Source organism: Haplochromis burtoni, unplaced genomic scaffold (assembly GCF_018398535.1).
Source record: "Haplochromis burtoni strain Fernald_Lab_line unplaced genomic scaffold, NCSU_Asbu1 Contig_32, whole genome shotgun sequence".
In the NCBI taxonomy this organism is placed as follows: domain Eukaryota; kingdom Metazoa; phylum Chordata; class Actinopteri; order Cichliformes; family Cichlidae; genus Haplochromis; species Haplochromis burtoni.
This window is the reverse complement of record NW_024582393.1, coordinates 2,613,676-2,629,407: the sequence shown is the minus strand read 5'-3', so window position 1 is coordinate 2,629,407 and position 15,732 is coordinate 2,613,676. Positions and strand designations below refer to the sequence as shown.

General features: G+C 38.1%; 1 protein-coding gene across 2 annotated transcripts in view; it reads right to left on the bottom strand.

Moving 5' to 3' along the window:
• Positions 1–7,760, bottom strand: part of zgc:64106 (uncharacterized protein LOC393348 homolog) — a 22,990-nt gene extending 15,230 nt beyond the window's left edge. The window contains exons 1-2 of one of the 2 annotated variants that reach the window (XM_042219408.1): positions 7,253–7,760; positions 1,621–1,860 (exon numbers count right to left, since the gene is read on the bottom strand). In XM_042219408.1, coding sequence (XP_042075342.1) covers positions 1,621–1,860; positions 7,253–7,412 — 400 coding nt within the window. In that variant the 5' untranslated portion in view covers positions 7,413–7,760. The remainder of the gene's footprint in view (positions 1–1,620; positions 1,861–7,252) is intronic. The other variant, XM_042219407.1, reaches the window with a different exon arrangement.
• Between the last annotated feature and the right edge of the window lie 7,972 nt (positions 7,761–15,732).

Here is a 15,732-nt window from a genome sequence, read left to right as displayed (position 1 = left end):
AGATTTGTCAATCAGGCTGCAGAATGCAATGCTGTACGGTGCAAAAAAAAGAATAGAAAAAGAAAATCAGCGAAAAAGCGAAGCAGTGACAGATGAACAGCGGGATCACTGTGTGCTGTTTATTAATAAACAAAATATATTCCTAAATGACAACATGCATAAAAGCAGAACGGTATTTGTACGTCAGTGGGAAAATAGCGGTGGCTTGCTAGCTTTTGTGCGGCTTCCCCGGGTCAGTGAAAACTTTAGAGAAAACTTAAGAGAAATGAATGAACTTACCAGGTTGCCCGATCTCTTCACATATCTTCCTCCAAGCTCGGTCCTTTATATTCCTGTCTCGGTACAGAAAGCAGCTGGTGTCATAGAGCTCCGGGTTGTTTGCTACGGCATTGATTAGCCTTCCTTCCATTGAAGTATGAAAGGCTTTGGCTGGATCTGCCCCTTTGACCTAGGTAACAGCCACGTCACCAGGCTCCTGATTGGTTGTCGCGGCGCGATTTCACGCTGGAGTTCAGATTTTTCCAACTCGAGCGGCATATGCACAAAATGCAACACAAAAACTCACACGCGGTTTTTTTTCGCGAGTCAAACGCCTGAAACGCGCTACACTGACGCGCGTTTCAGGCGTTTTCGCGACGCAAATCTGCTTCCGAATTTTCGCGGGAGCCGCAATCGCGGGTCATCGCGCCTTTCCATTAACTTTACATGTAAACCTGACGCTCTGGCCGCCTCTATCGCGTTCGGTGTGAACACACCGGTATGAATGGCTGTGGATGAGATCTGTATAAATGTGTCAAATTGATGAAAATACAGTTTAGGTGCAAAATATATGCCATCCTTCAAATTTTCCAAAGATGTCCAGCAGACCTGGTTGGAGTCTTTATTAGGCTGATTTTGGCTTCCGGGCCTTATTTTTTGCACCCTGTTCTAGATTGTTTAGCTATTGCAAAGCGTTGCTTTCTGTATCCAGTCACGACAATGATCCATTTGTTTAGGCCCCTGATTTCTGTGTGCATCTCCTCAATCCCTGCTGTCATGCTTGATGAAATTGTTGTTCAATGATTCACTCACTAAACAAAAAAAACCCAAACAGTCATGTTTTTGTGTGTTTTTGTTTTTGTTGTCATGGATATTAGAGCTGGCTTTTAATTTTCGACAAATTAAATTGAATATAGTCCCTGGCCAGCTGATGTGTTTTACATTAGAACAAGCCTTGCTTGCTGTTTGCTCGCCAACTTTAGTAGAACTGCGTTTTCATTGATAATTTATAATAGCTAGCTTTTTTTGCTACATCTCACAACATTGTGTGTTAGATTACTATTTTAACACAAAATGTCCAAATGAAATGCTCAAATTGTCCCAAATTCTTCCAGGTTTGACCTTGTGATGTACAACAGTGTTGCTTTTATCTTGTAAAAATGTTGCCATTAATATTTAAAATTTAGATTTTTTTTCCATATTTGAATATATTTTCCCCAAACAGTTTCAAATAAAATAAGAAATGTAATTCATTTGCCTATTTCTAGTTTGTGTGTATGTGCTCAACTTCATTTAGTTATGAGCAGTGAGCGTGATTTGGTGGTTGTGTTGAAATCCTTGGACCGGCTCTGCTTGTATCACCTGATACTCCAGCATTGTTGACGAGGATGTGCAGCGCCTTCTCCTCTTTAAGAATCCTCTCAGCAAATGCTCGGACAGAGTCCATACTGGAAAGGTCCACCAGACGCAGATGTACATCCAAGTTTCCTGTTTTTTCCCTAATTTCGTTAAGTGCTGCTGTGCCCCTTGCCTCGCTCCGACAAGCCAAGATAACACGAGCCCCACGACGTGCAAAGTCCAGGGCAATAAACTTTCCAATCCCTAGCAGAGTGGAACAAAACAAAACATTACTTGTTGAAATATGCTTAAATAACAGATTAATCAAAAGACAGATTTACATAAGGTCTAAAACCTAAAACAAACGTTATGATTTTATTCTAAGTTTAAGGAGTTTTCACATTATCTGGGCATTTGTTCTGTGTTTGCTTGCATTTGCTTCCAGATATGCAGCTTAAGCAGACTGAAGCAGATCTTTATTGCTCAGAAACTGTGACATGTTTTATACACACATATATGTATGTATATCGCATATTAGTGGTTTTAAAACATATACCCAAATAGGCGAAGACCCGAATCTTTCTAAAAAAAAAAAAAAAGCGAGGATGAAAGTGAGGACAAACTACTAAAAGATAGTTGTTCTTATCTCACTCACTGAGGGAAGGTTAACTGATATCATGAAATGATGCAATCTTTAAACAGTTCTCCATTACAACCAAACCCCTTTAACATTTAGAACTGAAAGGAAAATATTTCCTCTCCTAAACCTTAGAGGGAAACTGTTTTATTTGAGAGCATCATGTCAGGTTTTTGTTGCAACTAAATTCAACTTTATTATTTCTATAGTGCCATTTCACAACAACAGTCATCTCAAGGCAATTTGAACTGATCCTGGAGTGTCGAAAGAATCCCCAACAATAACACAACCACCTCCGAGCAAGAAGTTGGCAAAAGTGGGAAGGAAAAACCTTGTTTTATTATTAACCAGGTTCTGAGAGCTAGCTACTGCATCACGTTGAGGGTGAAAGGAAAGAGGAGAGAGCAGAGAGAAATAGCTAAAAGGTAAACCATGGAAGAGGAGGTTATAGAGTTCAAGGTCACCTGATCAAGCCCTAACGATAAACTTTATCAAAAAGGAAAGTTTTAAGCATAATTGTAAAAGCAGATAGAGCGTCTATTTCTCAAATGAAAACTTGCAATTGGTTTCATAGTAGAGGTCTTTAAGACCTGCAATTTGGATCCATTATCAATTTGTGTAATTCTACACAAATTGATGTAGTAATTCTACATTACTACACAAATTCTACTCTTTATTAAGAGAACATTACAGGACAATTACGTTTCACAGTTTAGAATCCCCAATTAGTGTAAATCAGCATAAAAGAAACTAGGCTTCTAACACTAATGCTAATCCTGTCACGATCCTGGATCATAGACCCAGAGTTTTGTGGACTTTGTTGGGTCATTTATTGTTATATTTGATTTTCATGCATTTGGATTTTTTAGTTTGTAGCTTCTGTTCATTTCCATTTGAATTCTTGTTAGCGTCGATTTAGTGTAGTTGCTTATGTGATTTCCCCCCCCCCCAGCTTTCTTCCCCCCATGTCATTCTATGTCAAGTCTGTGTGTGTTTGTGTCACATCTGTCTATTTCAGTAATGGCGTCCTATTTTATTTTGGTAACTGGTTGTGCTCTTTGTCTTTTTATACATAATTAATTCAAGCTGTTTCACATTCCCCACCTGTTTCCCATGACTACCCTCAATGTGTCTTCGTATAAACAGTGCCACATGTGTTTCACTGTATTGCCTGGATACTGTTACTATGTAAATGGGACATTTTAGTTTCTATTCTGGGTTTTTGTTCAGACGATCTTCAACTGAGATATGTGGCTTGCGTTTTGTTTTAGATTTGGTCTTTGCATTCTGCATTTTGGGTCTTCGCTTTACACACTCTAAATCACGTTTTAATCAAGTCCCAATTCTTACGGTTTCCCACAACTCTCACTTTCCACGAACGTCTGGTTGGTGGATGACTTTGATGTTCCGGTCAGGAACTGTGGAGCTAAATTATCTCTTCTTTTGCTGGATGATCCACTGCAGCTTATGGGCAAACTTGTTTTATTAAGCAACATTTTTTTTTGTCATCTTCATGCACATGTTATCATCTGGGATAATTTACAAACGGGCCTCAATTTCGACACCACATATGCTGAACACATGTGCTGAGAGGATTTTTAAAAAGGTACACACTCAGTGAGATATCTTCCTTTGAAGTCATTTAAATTAGCAGCAAGGAAAACTTCAGAAAGACAAATCTAAACCACAAACACTTCCACATTTCCACTAATTGTCATTTGCGTTCAATTATCCATCATAGAGAGTGTATCAGTGTAGCAGACACACACACACACACACACACACACACACACACACACACACACACACACACACACACACATTCAGAGTAAAACTGTTGGACAGACTCAATAAGCAGGTTATTTATAACACATCTCCCTGTTTTCAGTGCTTTCACTTATTCCCATGCTCTTATTCCCGCATAACTGGAAAATGTGTTTTAATTCCTCAGAAGCTGGAAGATGGGTGTTTAAGTATACACATATTTGTATATTTATATACACAGAGATAATCCAGTGTGTTAGACTGAAATGGTTGCAGTCTTTTCTGTGTTTCTACTCTCTTTCTACTTTGAAAGTGTTCTATTGTGTTTCTTTGACTGTATTCTAAAAAAACCCCAAAACATATTTGGATAATGGTAAAAAATGAGGCTGTTGATAATCAGACATTTCCCAGAATTTTTTAGCTCTTTGTGGAATAATCTTGTTGTTGCACACATACACATTTATGTCTGACAGACTGTGCTGAATTTGGCATTTTTTCCCCATCCATTTAACCAAAGAAATGGTAACAGATTATATGGCTCCTAGTAATAAAGTGGATAAAGTTACAATTTAACCCTCATCCTACTGAAATATTTAACAGGCATAGACTACCAACTGCATAAACTTCCTTGGGACATCAGAATAAATTACCTTAAGAACAATAGCAAATAATATATAATAGTGTTTTCTTTTAAAATGACTGTACTCCCCTTGATACTGTGTGATGCTTTAGTTTAACATCCATGCCAAACATTAAGTGAAGAAATCCATCTTAAGACTGCGTAGGGATATGGATACTTTTGACTGAGGTCCTCAGGGACCCCATGATATTTGTATTTTTTTAAAAACACAGGAAACAGTGATGTGATCACTCCAGACTGACAAAGTCATAAAACATTTGGACGTGTCATGGCCTCTGGGTTACTGATCCAGGATTTTGAACTCAAAACACAATGCCCTGGGGCAATGACCCAGGGCATTGTGTTTTTATTCCCTCGTGTTTCCAAATTCTGTGTTAGGGTCCTACTCTTGCCACAAGGCTATACATCAAGCCCTAGAATGACAGGAAAAACAACTGTGATATAATGACAAAAAAAACCCCAACAAAAAACAAAACAAAACCAAACAGAAAGAAAAACCAAAGAAACTGAAAGGGTCTTTTTGACATTTGTACAAACAATTGCAGAACCAAAGAGTAGCAACCATGCTCACCATGAATGTTCAGGGTGCTTACTCAAATCTTTGGCTCTCGGAGGAGGCGGACGCACTTTTTCTCCTCTCCCTTATCTTCCCTGCTAGTTCTTATGTCCTTGTCTAGTCTCGTGTCTTTTTTGTATTACTTTCCCTGGAACAGTCTCTCACAGTCTGTGTCTAAAACCTAAAAGAGAATTATGGATTTGATCAACTGGTCTCTGAATGCTATTGACACCCTTTAACGAGAAGTCTGGGCTCGGGAGAACCCGAGTGCCCTGGATGGATTTTCCTTGCCGGATACACGATGGACGGGTGGCAGAGGATCGTGTGCCTGGCGGGACTGTCGATCGAGGACGCTGAAGATATCTACCTATTTGGAACCATGATAACAGGGTTCTTGCTGATCGGAGCTGGCTTGGCCCTGGCTTATCGGAGAATTAAGAGAGCGGAACCGGCTGTTCAAATCCCCACAAGGCTGCCCGCTGGGATTGGAACGACAGGTGCGACTTCTCAGAAAGGGCTCACTGAAGGCAGCATGGTTAAGAGCTTGGAGGCGCTTACGACTGCAGTGAATGCTCAGAATAACGCCTTTGAGCGTATGTATGTTGGATTACATCAGGAAAGAATCAACTCAGAACAACATCTCTGGGCGGAAGCTGGATTACACCTCGGATCAGTTGGCTGCGGTCGTGAGGTCTCAGAATCTGCTATGTGAGCAAAAAAGAGTGACAAGACCACAGAATCGATGGCTAATAACATCACGGAGAAGCTCGCAGCTATTAACGGGAGATTGAGAGACCAGTGTCGGAGTGTTAAAAACAGTTTGAAATTCTCAATTACCATCATAATGCGGCTACCCCTTCAATGCACATTTCAATTTTTTTTTCCTCGCTACCTGGCCTGGCCTGTCTCCCCAATGTGATGTTTGTATTGTATGTACGGTCGGCAAGGTCTGTCATCTCGGTTGTGGGCAAAAGATCTCATCTCATCATCATCTCAAATATTAGGTGATGTGCTGGGCATGAAAATCTAAAGCATCAAACATTTTGACGGCACATAAAAGGTGTGTAGCTAACATTGAATGTCTCCTTCCTAATCATTGTTGCCTCTACCTACATTTTTACTATAGTACTGGTTTTAGTGCTTCTCCTATTCTCTAAACAACTCTGTTACCTTTAGATTTAATAAAGGCGCAAGAACTCATAGGTTAGATTGTTAGTCCTTGAATAAATGTTTAATGTAGGTGAAATTTTAGATGACACTTTGTTGAACACCCTTTGATCTGGAGTAATAAAAGGAATTTTTCGATTTTTTTTTAAACTTCCAAGTAAACAATTAACATGCTTCAAGGTCACCTTATCTATATTAGTGCAGCACTGCAACTCCCGAAGAATGAGATTTAGCATTTTAGGTTTAGAATGACTTTAAAATAGATGCATATAGATAGATGCATAGATCATGGTACTGGTCATGATGAACAGCAATGGGAACTATATTCTAAGACCACAAAAATCTCCTAATAACTTTAAACAGCAGGGATACTGAATGCACACATGTAAGTGTCTGAGAGCTGAGAGGAATGAAAGCTGGAGTTAGAACCACTCCATTTTACCACAGAGTTTTGCCTCGATTTACGTCGCGGTCATGCAGAATCTCTGACAGATTTTTACACGATCTTATCAAAGCATCAAAGCATGTCGGCCGCTTTTCAGTGTAATATATTTTTCTTTTTTTGAAGTGCAACAAATACAGCCTCTCTTCATGTTCTTGCTGCTACCTTGTTATTTCCTGTAATTCCTGCAAATGAGACCCTCAATTTAGTGATGACACACCCTGGGATCACAATTGGTGGATAACCCTTCATAGCCATGGAATGTGAAGCCTCACCCCCCCCCCCCCCCCCCACACACACGACACACACAAAATAAATAAAAAATAAAGAATAAAATAACCCCAAGCCCCCCAAACAAACAAACAAACAAACAACAAAAAGACCTCGAGAATTCAGAATTTTAACAGCAAAATTCGCCTGCAGCTTAGTGGCTCTTAATATTCAACCAACCAGTATTGGCTCCCGTCACTATGGCAGTCTTCCCTGTCAGCCGCACGGCGCAGGCTTGTGGATTCCAGCGGTTTCGCATCTGCAGGCGCACAACAGCAGCCAGTAGCGCCGTCGAAACAGCCCAGAATGGGTGATAGAAGAAACCCAGCCAAGCCATCATCCTGCCGATGAGTCTAACGTCCGCGGGAAAGAAATAGACTGCTTTCCCTCCTCTCACCGCTTTAAGTAGGCGTGTTATGATTCAACTATCCAAGCACGTGGTTTAATCTTATATCGGAAGAGGAGTTGTTTTGTTTTTTCTTCCTTGCACTGTCTACCTTTTGTTATCGTCTCTCTATAAACTTTGGAGATTTGTAAGAGGAGAAAAAGCCGTCAGGTTTAGTCTGCAGAGCTAGCTCGGAAATTACATTTAAACAGACAACCTCTTTATCCATATTCAAACCATCTGGGCTGGTGAACGATGGAAGTGTTCATTTATTCAAATTAAGCTTGATTTTTTGGAGCCCTGATCGACATGGAGTGGGGATCTCACCAGTTTGCAGAATAAGAGACAAGTAAGCAAAAGTTCAAGCATATGGATGTAATTGCTCTACCGATTAGAGATGGACCGATCCGATATTACGTATCGGTATCGGTCCGATACTGACCTAAATTACTGGATCGGATATCGGAGAAAAATAAAAAATGTAATCCGATCCATTAAATATCACGAAAGCACCTCACATACGCCGTAACTCACCTCAGAACGTTAGCACGTCGGAGCAGTATGCATCACGTGATAGAGTGGCTGTGGCATGCGGGACCTGTCGGTGGTCTGGATAGCATTTGGAGCTTCGCTAGCAACCTGGCATTTCATCTCCGACAAAGTTATCCCCGAGAGAAGTAAAGCAAGTGTGTAAGTCCATCTCTGAATCTTTGTAAAGCATTCCTGCGTTAAGCTTAACGAGCGACTGCCTCTCGCTCTCCGGCTGCTACTTCAATCGTGAAACTGCTAATGATCAGCTGATCGGCTTTTCTGTCGCGAGTCTCTCTTGTTTGTTTTTGGCCCACTTTGCGCCAGAAAGAGGAAACCAGCGGCTGAACAACAGCAGCACGTTTAAGCTTGATAAGCTGTTGTTACGAATTTATTTAATATTACTTTCTACACCAGGATCGTTTTCTACGTAGCTGACGGCTGGTAACTGTGCAGGGGCGGATCTAGCAAAGTTTAGCCAGGGGGGCCGATAGGGCATTAACTGGGAAAAGGGGGCACAAAGACATACTTTTCTTTCTTATTCTCATTTAAAATGTCGAGCTTTTAATAAATAATTATCTGACACCCAAAGTTTTAATTTGATGTAAAATGAATAGAAGTCAATTACTGTATATAGTGACTATTAAGTCTAATATATATACCCTAGTAAGCTATAGTACTTTTTACTTTGGGAAGGTACCATCTGTGCAGTCTGCAATTTTGTTGAAGAAAGATGTTGAATCTATTTAATATTTCTTGAAAAATAATTGATTTCTGTGCATTTTTTTTCACACTGCATCAAATTAATGTTGATTACGTCGATTAAGCATCATGAGGTGGCGCGTGAGGGGTGGTTCCCTATTTTTTATTTATTTATTTTTGTTGTTGCTGGGAGTTGGAACCCTATTAGTTAGGTTGCTTAATATTTACGCTAAGTACTCTTTAAAATACCAGAATAGGGAGGATGGTGTAGGTCTAAGTTTATTAGATTGATCAGTATTGCTGAACTATGAAATATTTTTTTTGTATACAGGTATAACAGAATAGCTTTAGTGTAGTTGTTGTTTTAAACTTGAGTATGAACTTGCAGACTTGCAAAATGCAGCAAGATATTTTAAAAAACAGTTTTGTTGATTAAAAAACACTATATCGGATTCATATCGGTATCGGCAGATATCCAAATTTATGATATCGGTATCGGTATCGGACATAAAAAAGTGGTATCGTGCCATCTCTATACCAGATGCAGTTTTAATGGAACACATTCAAGCTGAACACATGGTCCTATCCATAGCTCTTCCATATGTTCCATGAGCTCACATCAGTGAGAACAAATACACGACCCACTTTAAATCATACACATTTGGCATTAGGTAGTGTGAGATTATTCTCTTATCATATGTTATCTTATATCTGTAGTTAAAGTAGTTGAATTATGTTAACTGCTGTAGGTCATATAATTTCCTTTAGTCTAGATTGTGTGCTGTGTATGTAGCTTAGTTTCCATTATATTTTTGGGTTAAAAGAATGTGACCATTTTTGGATTTGTTAGACAGGTGTGCATTACCCTGTACCCTTGATCTGCTGTGAAGGTGTTACACTGTTTCTTGACATGTCAGACTGAAGAGAATGTTGTGTGCAGAGGACCTTGTGCCGATAATAGAAGAAACAGACCACATTCCATACCCCCACCTTTACAGAGAGCAGAAAAATAAGGAGCTGAGGTCATAACTTAGGTCCCGTGTGAGACAAAGAATGTGAATGTTCAGGCTTTTACAACTAGGTGGGGGCCACTAAAGGCTATAAGAGCTTGAGTAACCCTCCACCAGTTTGAGATTTGCTGTGACCCTCTTCATGCATGTCTCCCCATCCGGATGGCTTGTGCTCATAAGTGTTGAATTGTATGGGAATAAAGAATTGTTGATTGAGCATTATACACCGAGTATTGTCCTTCCTTCAGCCCAAAGATTAAAAGAATTGGGAGATCTTAACAGTAGGTACACTTTCTCTTTAACAAGTTGTTTTGGGTCATTGCAAAGATGGTATTTTAATAATGATTTTGCAGGAACTGAACCAACATAGGGATGCAAGGTCATTCAACTGCAGGGCTGTCAAATTCCTTTTACATCTTGGTGGGCCTCATACAGCCCACTTTGATATTAAGCATACCGAACCAGTGAAACTTGATTTTTTTTAATTGAATTGAATTTTTTTTTATTTCAGTCAACAACAACAACAACAGATTATAATTTTACATAAAAGTACTCAAACAGTAACCGAAAAAGGAATAGGCTGAAGCCTTATGGCTCAAGGTTCAAGGTTCTTTATTTGTCACATGCATAGTTATACAAGTATAACACACAGTGAAATGTAGCCTGACACTGTGTGTTATACAAGTATAACACACAGTGAAATGTAGCCTGAGTGGCTTATACTTATCCTATCCCTTACCCCCATAGAAATAATCAAATCCTTAAACAAGAAAATAAATAGCATTGATAAATAAGTTGTATAACAGTTTGAAAAGAAATCAATGATAAATCAAGAAATTAAAGCAACACAATTTTTTTTAACAAACTAAATTTCTATAACCTTGTATAATACTAATTTTTTTTAGATATACAATTTTTATTCATTATCAAGAATAGCATAAAACATAACAACCAAACAGAAAAGAAAAAAAAAACAAAAACCCCACATCCACACACACACACACACACACACACACACAAAAACATATTTTCACTCAATTACCCACAGATATAGAAAGAGAAAAAGATAAACTCCAAGAATGAATTGTCCTTTACACTTACTTCCTATTTAACTGAGAAAAAAGATTGAACTCTAATAAAACTCTTTTCAGCAGAAATTCTTCTGATTCACCTCTTTTCTGCAAAATTTTTAGCCTTTTCACCTCTTATCAGCACAATTCTAAGCAGCTTCTGCTAATTTCACCAGAATTGTCAGTCTCTCCACCTCTTCTTTGTGAGAATGAGTTTGGTGCAGTGAGGTGAGTCGCTGCCGTTAGACCAGAAGGGCCAGGTTCGAATCCTGCTCAGGGCAATGTTTTTTGTTTTTTCAACTTTTTCAGCTTTTTTCAGCCGACATCTTCAGCATTAAGGCATCCACACAGCATTTTCGCAGGAAATGCAAATTTTTCTAGTATTTAATAGTCGTCTAATATTTGTAGATGAGAAACGATTTTGGATAAAGCCTGTTTGATCAGGGTTTATGAGCAGTGGGAGAATGCCCTCAAGCCTCCTTACTAATAGCTTGGAGAGTAATTTAGCATCGACATTAATGAGACTGATTGGTCTGTATGATTCACACCTATCTGGAGATTTATTTTTCTTTAGAATTAACAAAATATTAGCCTGTCTGAGTGTTGGGGGCAACTGTTCATTCTTAAAAGAGTCTAAAAACATATCAGTCAATGGTCCTGCAAGAAGGTGACTTAGTTTTTTTATAAAACTCTGGGCAGAAACCATCAGGCCCTGGTGCTTTTCCTCCTTTAAGGGAGTTAATAGCAAGTCGCACTTCCTCCTCTGTCACAGGGTTATTTAACTCTTTCCTGTGACTTTCTGATAACGATACAACAGGCACCTTCTCTAGAAATTCCCGCATCTTCCCATCTGTATTACTACACTCTGATGAGTATAAGTGTATATAAAACTGCTTCATAATTCGATTAATATCCATTGTTTTATAATGCTTAACATGTTTATTATCAAACAGTGATTGTATAACGTTTGTATCTGTCCTGCCTTTTGCTATTTTTGCTAAGAGACGGCCAGGTTTATTCCCAGATTCATATAATTTATGCTTAGCAAAGAAAATTGCTGCCTTTGCTCTTTTAGTCAGTAATTGATTTAAAGCTGAGCGGGCTGCTTCTAACTTCTTAAGTATAGTTTTGGACCTGGAGATTTTAAACTGCACTTCTAGTTTTTGTATTATATGCTCTAAATCGAGTTGTTCTTTCATTGACGCCTTTTTCTGCGCTATAGTGTATGAGATAATACTACCCCTAAGATAGGCTTTAGCAGTTTCCCACAATAAAGATGGGCTTACATCTTCCGTTTTATTAGTGGTCATAAAAACATTCCACTCTTTAGTGATATACTCAATAAATAAGGGGTTACTCAATAAATGAGGATTCATCCTCCATCGGCGGGAATTTGGCTCAAAATAAGGTGGGTGAATATTTATACTTACTACTGAATGATCAGATAATGGACAAGACCTTATTGAGCACTCTTCCATCCTATCCAACACCGTCCTGGATGACAGGAACAAATCTATTCTTGAGAAACTCTGGTGGGGGCAAGAAAAAAAGGTGAAGTCCCTATCTGTGGGGTGAGCTACTCGCCAGGAATCAAAAATTTCTAGATCAGAACAGAACTCTTTCAATCTAATGCTTCTTGGCGACAATTCACTCCCTGGTGGAGATTTATCAACCCTAGGATCAGGAACACAATTAAAATCACCTCCCAACACCAAATATGGGGAAGCTATGGCTGAAACATGGGTTAAGAGATTGGGGAAAAAAGAGACATCTTCTGAATTTGGACCATAAACACATCCTATAAAAACAGATTCTCTAAATAAGAAACCAGATATAAGAATGTAGCGTCCTTCCTTATCTTTTATGACTTTTTCTATGGTTAGAGGCAACTTGCTATGGATAAGGATGGCTACTCCTCTGCTTTTTGTGTTATATGATGAGTAAAAAACTTGGCCAACCCAATTTCTTTTTAGTTTTGAGTGTTCCAAATCATTTAAATGAGTTTCTGAAAGTAAGGCAATTTGTGTTTTTTCCTTTTTCAAGAATGAAAGAAGTTTTTGTCTTTTAACAACATTATTCAGCCCTTTAACATTTAAAGAAATTATTTTAAGGTCAGTCATATCAGCTCAATCTCTTTTGTTATAGTTTCTTTTCCCCCCTCTATTATAACATGATGTGTGGGAAACCATTTCTCGGAGTGCGCTACTGCAATTAAGCAAACAGATGTTTCCATAGAAGGGAATGCGGGTAATTTTAGATACATTATATAGACACAAACATGAAAAAATAAATAAATAAACAACAGAAACAATAACCACGCATATTAATGATAAAAAAAGGGAAAAAAACCAACCCCTAAAATCCCCCTTCCCTCCCCCCAAAAAACGATCCTACGATCCATCAAAAAAGAAAACTTGGTCTCGTGAAACCGAGCAAAAGTCACTGACAGAGAGGCAAAAAGGGAAAAAAAAGAAAAGAAACAAAACTTCCTCTCCAAACTCCCGCATGCCACCGAGAGAACCTCATTTATATTTATGAGTTAAACATGTTTTACTTTATAAAGTTTGTAAGAAAAAACAAATAAGAAGGGACGGGACAGTTAAATCATTCCTTAATAAGTGTACAACTTCCAGTTCCAATATACCTTAACATGGACTGGGTATCCTTAAATTAAGAGTATGTCTAATATTTAAGTGCCGTAATAGAGCTAATCATATTCAATCAATTGCTGTCGGTGTTCAATTTAACTCAAATTGTTCAAAAAAGCAAGAGCATCTTCAGATTTACGGAAGGAGTAATTGTTTCCTCCGTGAGAAAAGTTAAGTGTAGCAGGATAGCGCATATAAAAGCGCATATTTTTCTGGATAAGTTTTTGGCACACTCCGTTAAACGCACGTCGCATCTCTTTTACTCCTGTTGCCAAATCTTGTCGAATATGAATGATCTGTCCATCATAAGTCAGGGGGCCATTATCTTTAGCTGCAGTGAGGATCCTAATCTTGTCTACCGGATTATGCACCTTAATAATCATTGCACGAGGGTGATTAGGTCTTGATAATCCAATGGACCGATGGGCTCTGTCAATTTTGATTTTCCCCTGTTTAGTTTGAATACTCAACAAAGTCGGAGCCAGCCTTCGAGGAATTTCACCGGTTCACGACCTTCAGTGCCTTCCTTTAAATTCAGAATTACAATGTTGTCTCTTCGGCTCCGGCCCTCCAAGTCTAGACATTTTTCCATAAGAGTATTCACTTTAGTCTCCATATCAGCCAGTCTAGTTTCCATACCTGACAGCGAGTCTTCTGCAGTTGAAATGCGATTCTCCGTGTCAGAGATCCGTTGAGAATTTAATTCCAGTTGTGCCGATATACTTTTTAGTGATAATGAGAGCTCGTCGAATTTATTCTCCATCATAGTAGATATTTTGTCCACGACTGTCTTTGATATTTCCGCAGCTAGCGCGTCGGTGTCCGGTGTACTTGGAGTGGTAGCTGTGCTTGTCGACATACCCTCTTTCGCTTCTGATTCTTCAGGAGATTTGTTGGATGCAGATTTTGCAGCTCTTGTAGGAGGCATTTTAACAGACTCTTGTTTAAAGTTTTTATCCCTCAAGGTTGTACAGAACGTATCGATAATAAAGCAGGATATGCTCAGTGGCGGCGGGAGCTCAGGAAAGACCTCCGCTCAGTCTGACACCATAAAAATTATAATACTAATTTTTAAAATCTTCCTGAAGAATGACAAAGAAAAACACATCTTCAGTTCATCATTAAGTCCATTCCATAATTTCACTCCCAAAACTGACACACATCTATACTTAACATTGGTTCTCACTTTAGGCATTTCAAACTTATAAGACCCCCTCAAATCATATTTTCCATCTCTTAGTTGAAACATACTTAAAATACAAATTGGAACATTCTTTTTCATCACACGATATATCATTTCTAAAGTTTTAGAATATATAATGTCCATGAATTTTAACATAGATGATCCTACAAAAAACTGGTTGGTGGACTCCCTATATCCAACTTTATTTATTATTCTAATAGCTCTTTTTTGCAATTTAAATATTGAATCCAAATATGTTTTGTATGTGTTCCCCCAAATTTCTGCACAGTAGGTCATATAAGGCAAACAAAGGGAAGTATACAATAAATAAAGGCAGTTCTTATTCAAAGAATCTCTTGTTTTATAAAGAATAGAAATAGACTTGGATAATTTCGTTTCACATGTTCTATGTGGGGCTTCCAACAAAGTTTATCATCAATAATTACTCCTAAAAATTTTGTCTCATATACTCTTTCAATTTCAACATTATTTAAATTCAATTTTACTTTAATATTACTTTTACTACCTCCAAATAACATAAATTTTGTTTTACTTTCATTCAATGATAGTTTATTAAATACAAACCATCTATTTAACTTCATGAGTTCTGTTTCCACTGTTTTCAGTAATTTCTTTATGTCTTTTCCAGAGCAAAATAAGTTTGTATCATCAGCAAACATCACATATTTTAAAGTATCACTGGCTGTACAAATATCATTTATATAAAGTAAAAATAACTTAGGTCCCAAAACAGATCCTTGCGGAACTCCACAAGTTACTTTTCTAAGTTTAGATTTCATGTTATTAATACTCACATATTGGAACCTATTATTCAAGTAACTATTTAACCAAAATTGTACAACACCTCTTAAACCATACCTTTCACACTTCTGTAAAAGTAAAGAATGATCTATCGTATCAAAGGCTTTACGTAAATCAATGAACACACCTATTCCAAACTGTTTTTCATCCACAGCCGTTGCAATATTTTCAATAAATTCCATCACAGCTAGAGATGTTGAGCGATTTCTTCTGAACCCATACTGATGATCATTCAATAAATCATATTTATCAATAAAAGAATCTAGTTTGTTTGCAAATAGTTTTTCAAGAATCTTTGAAAACTGAGGCAGT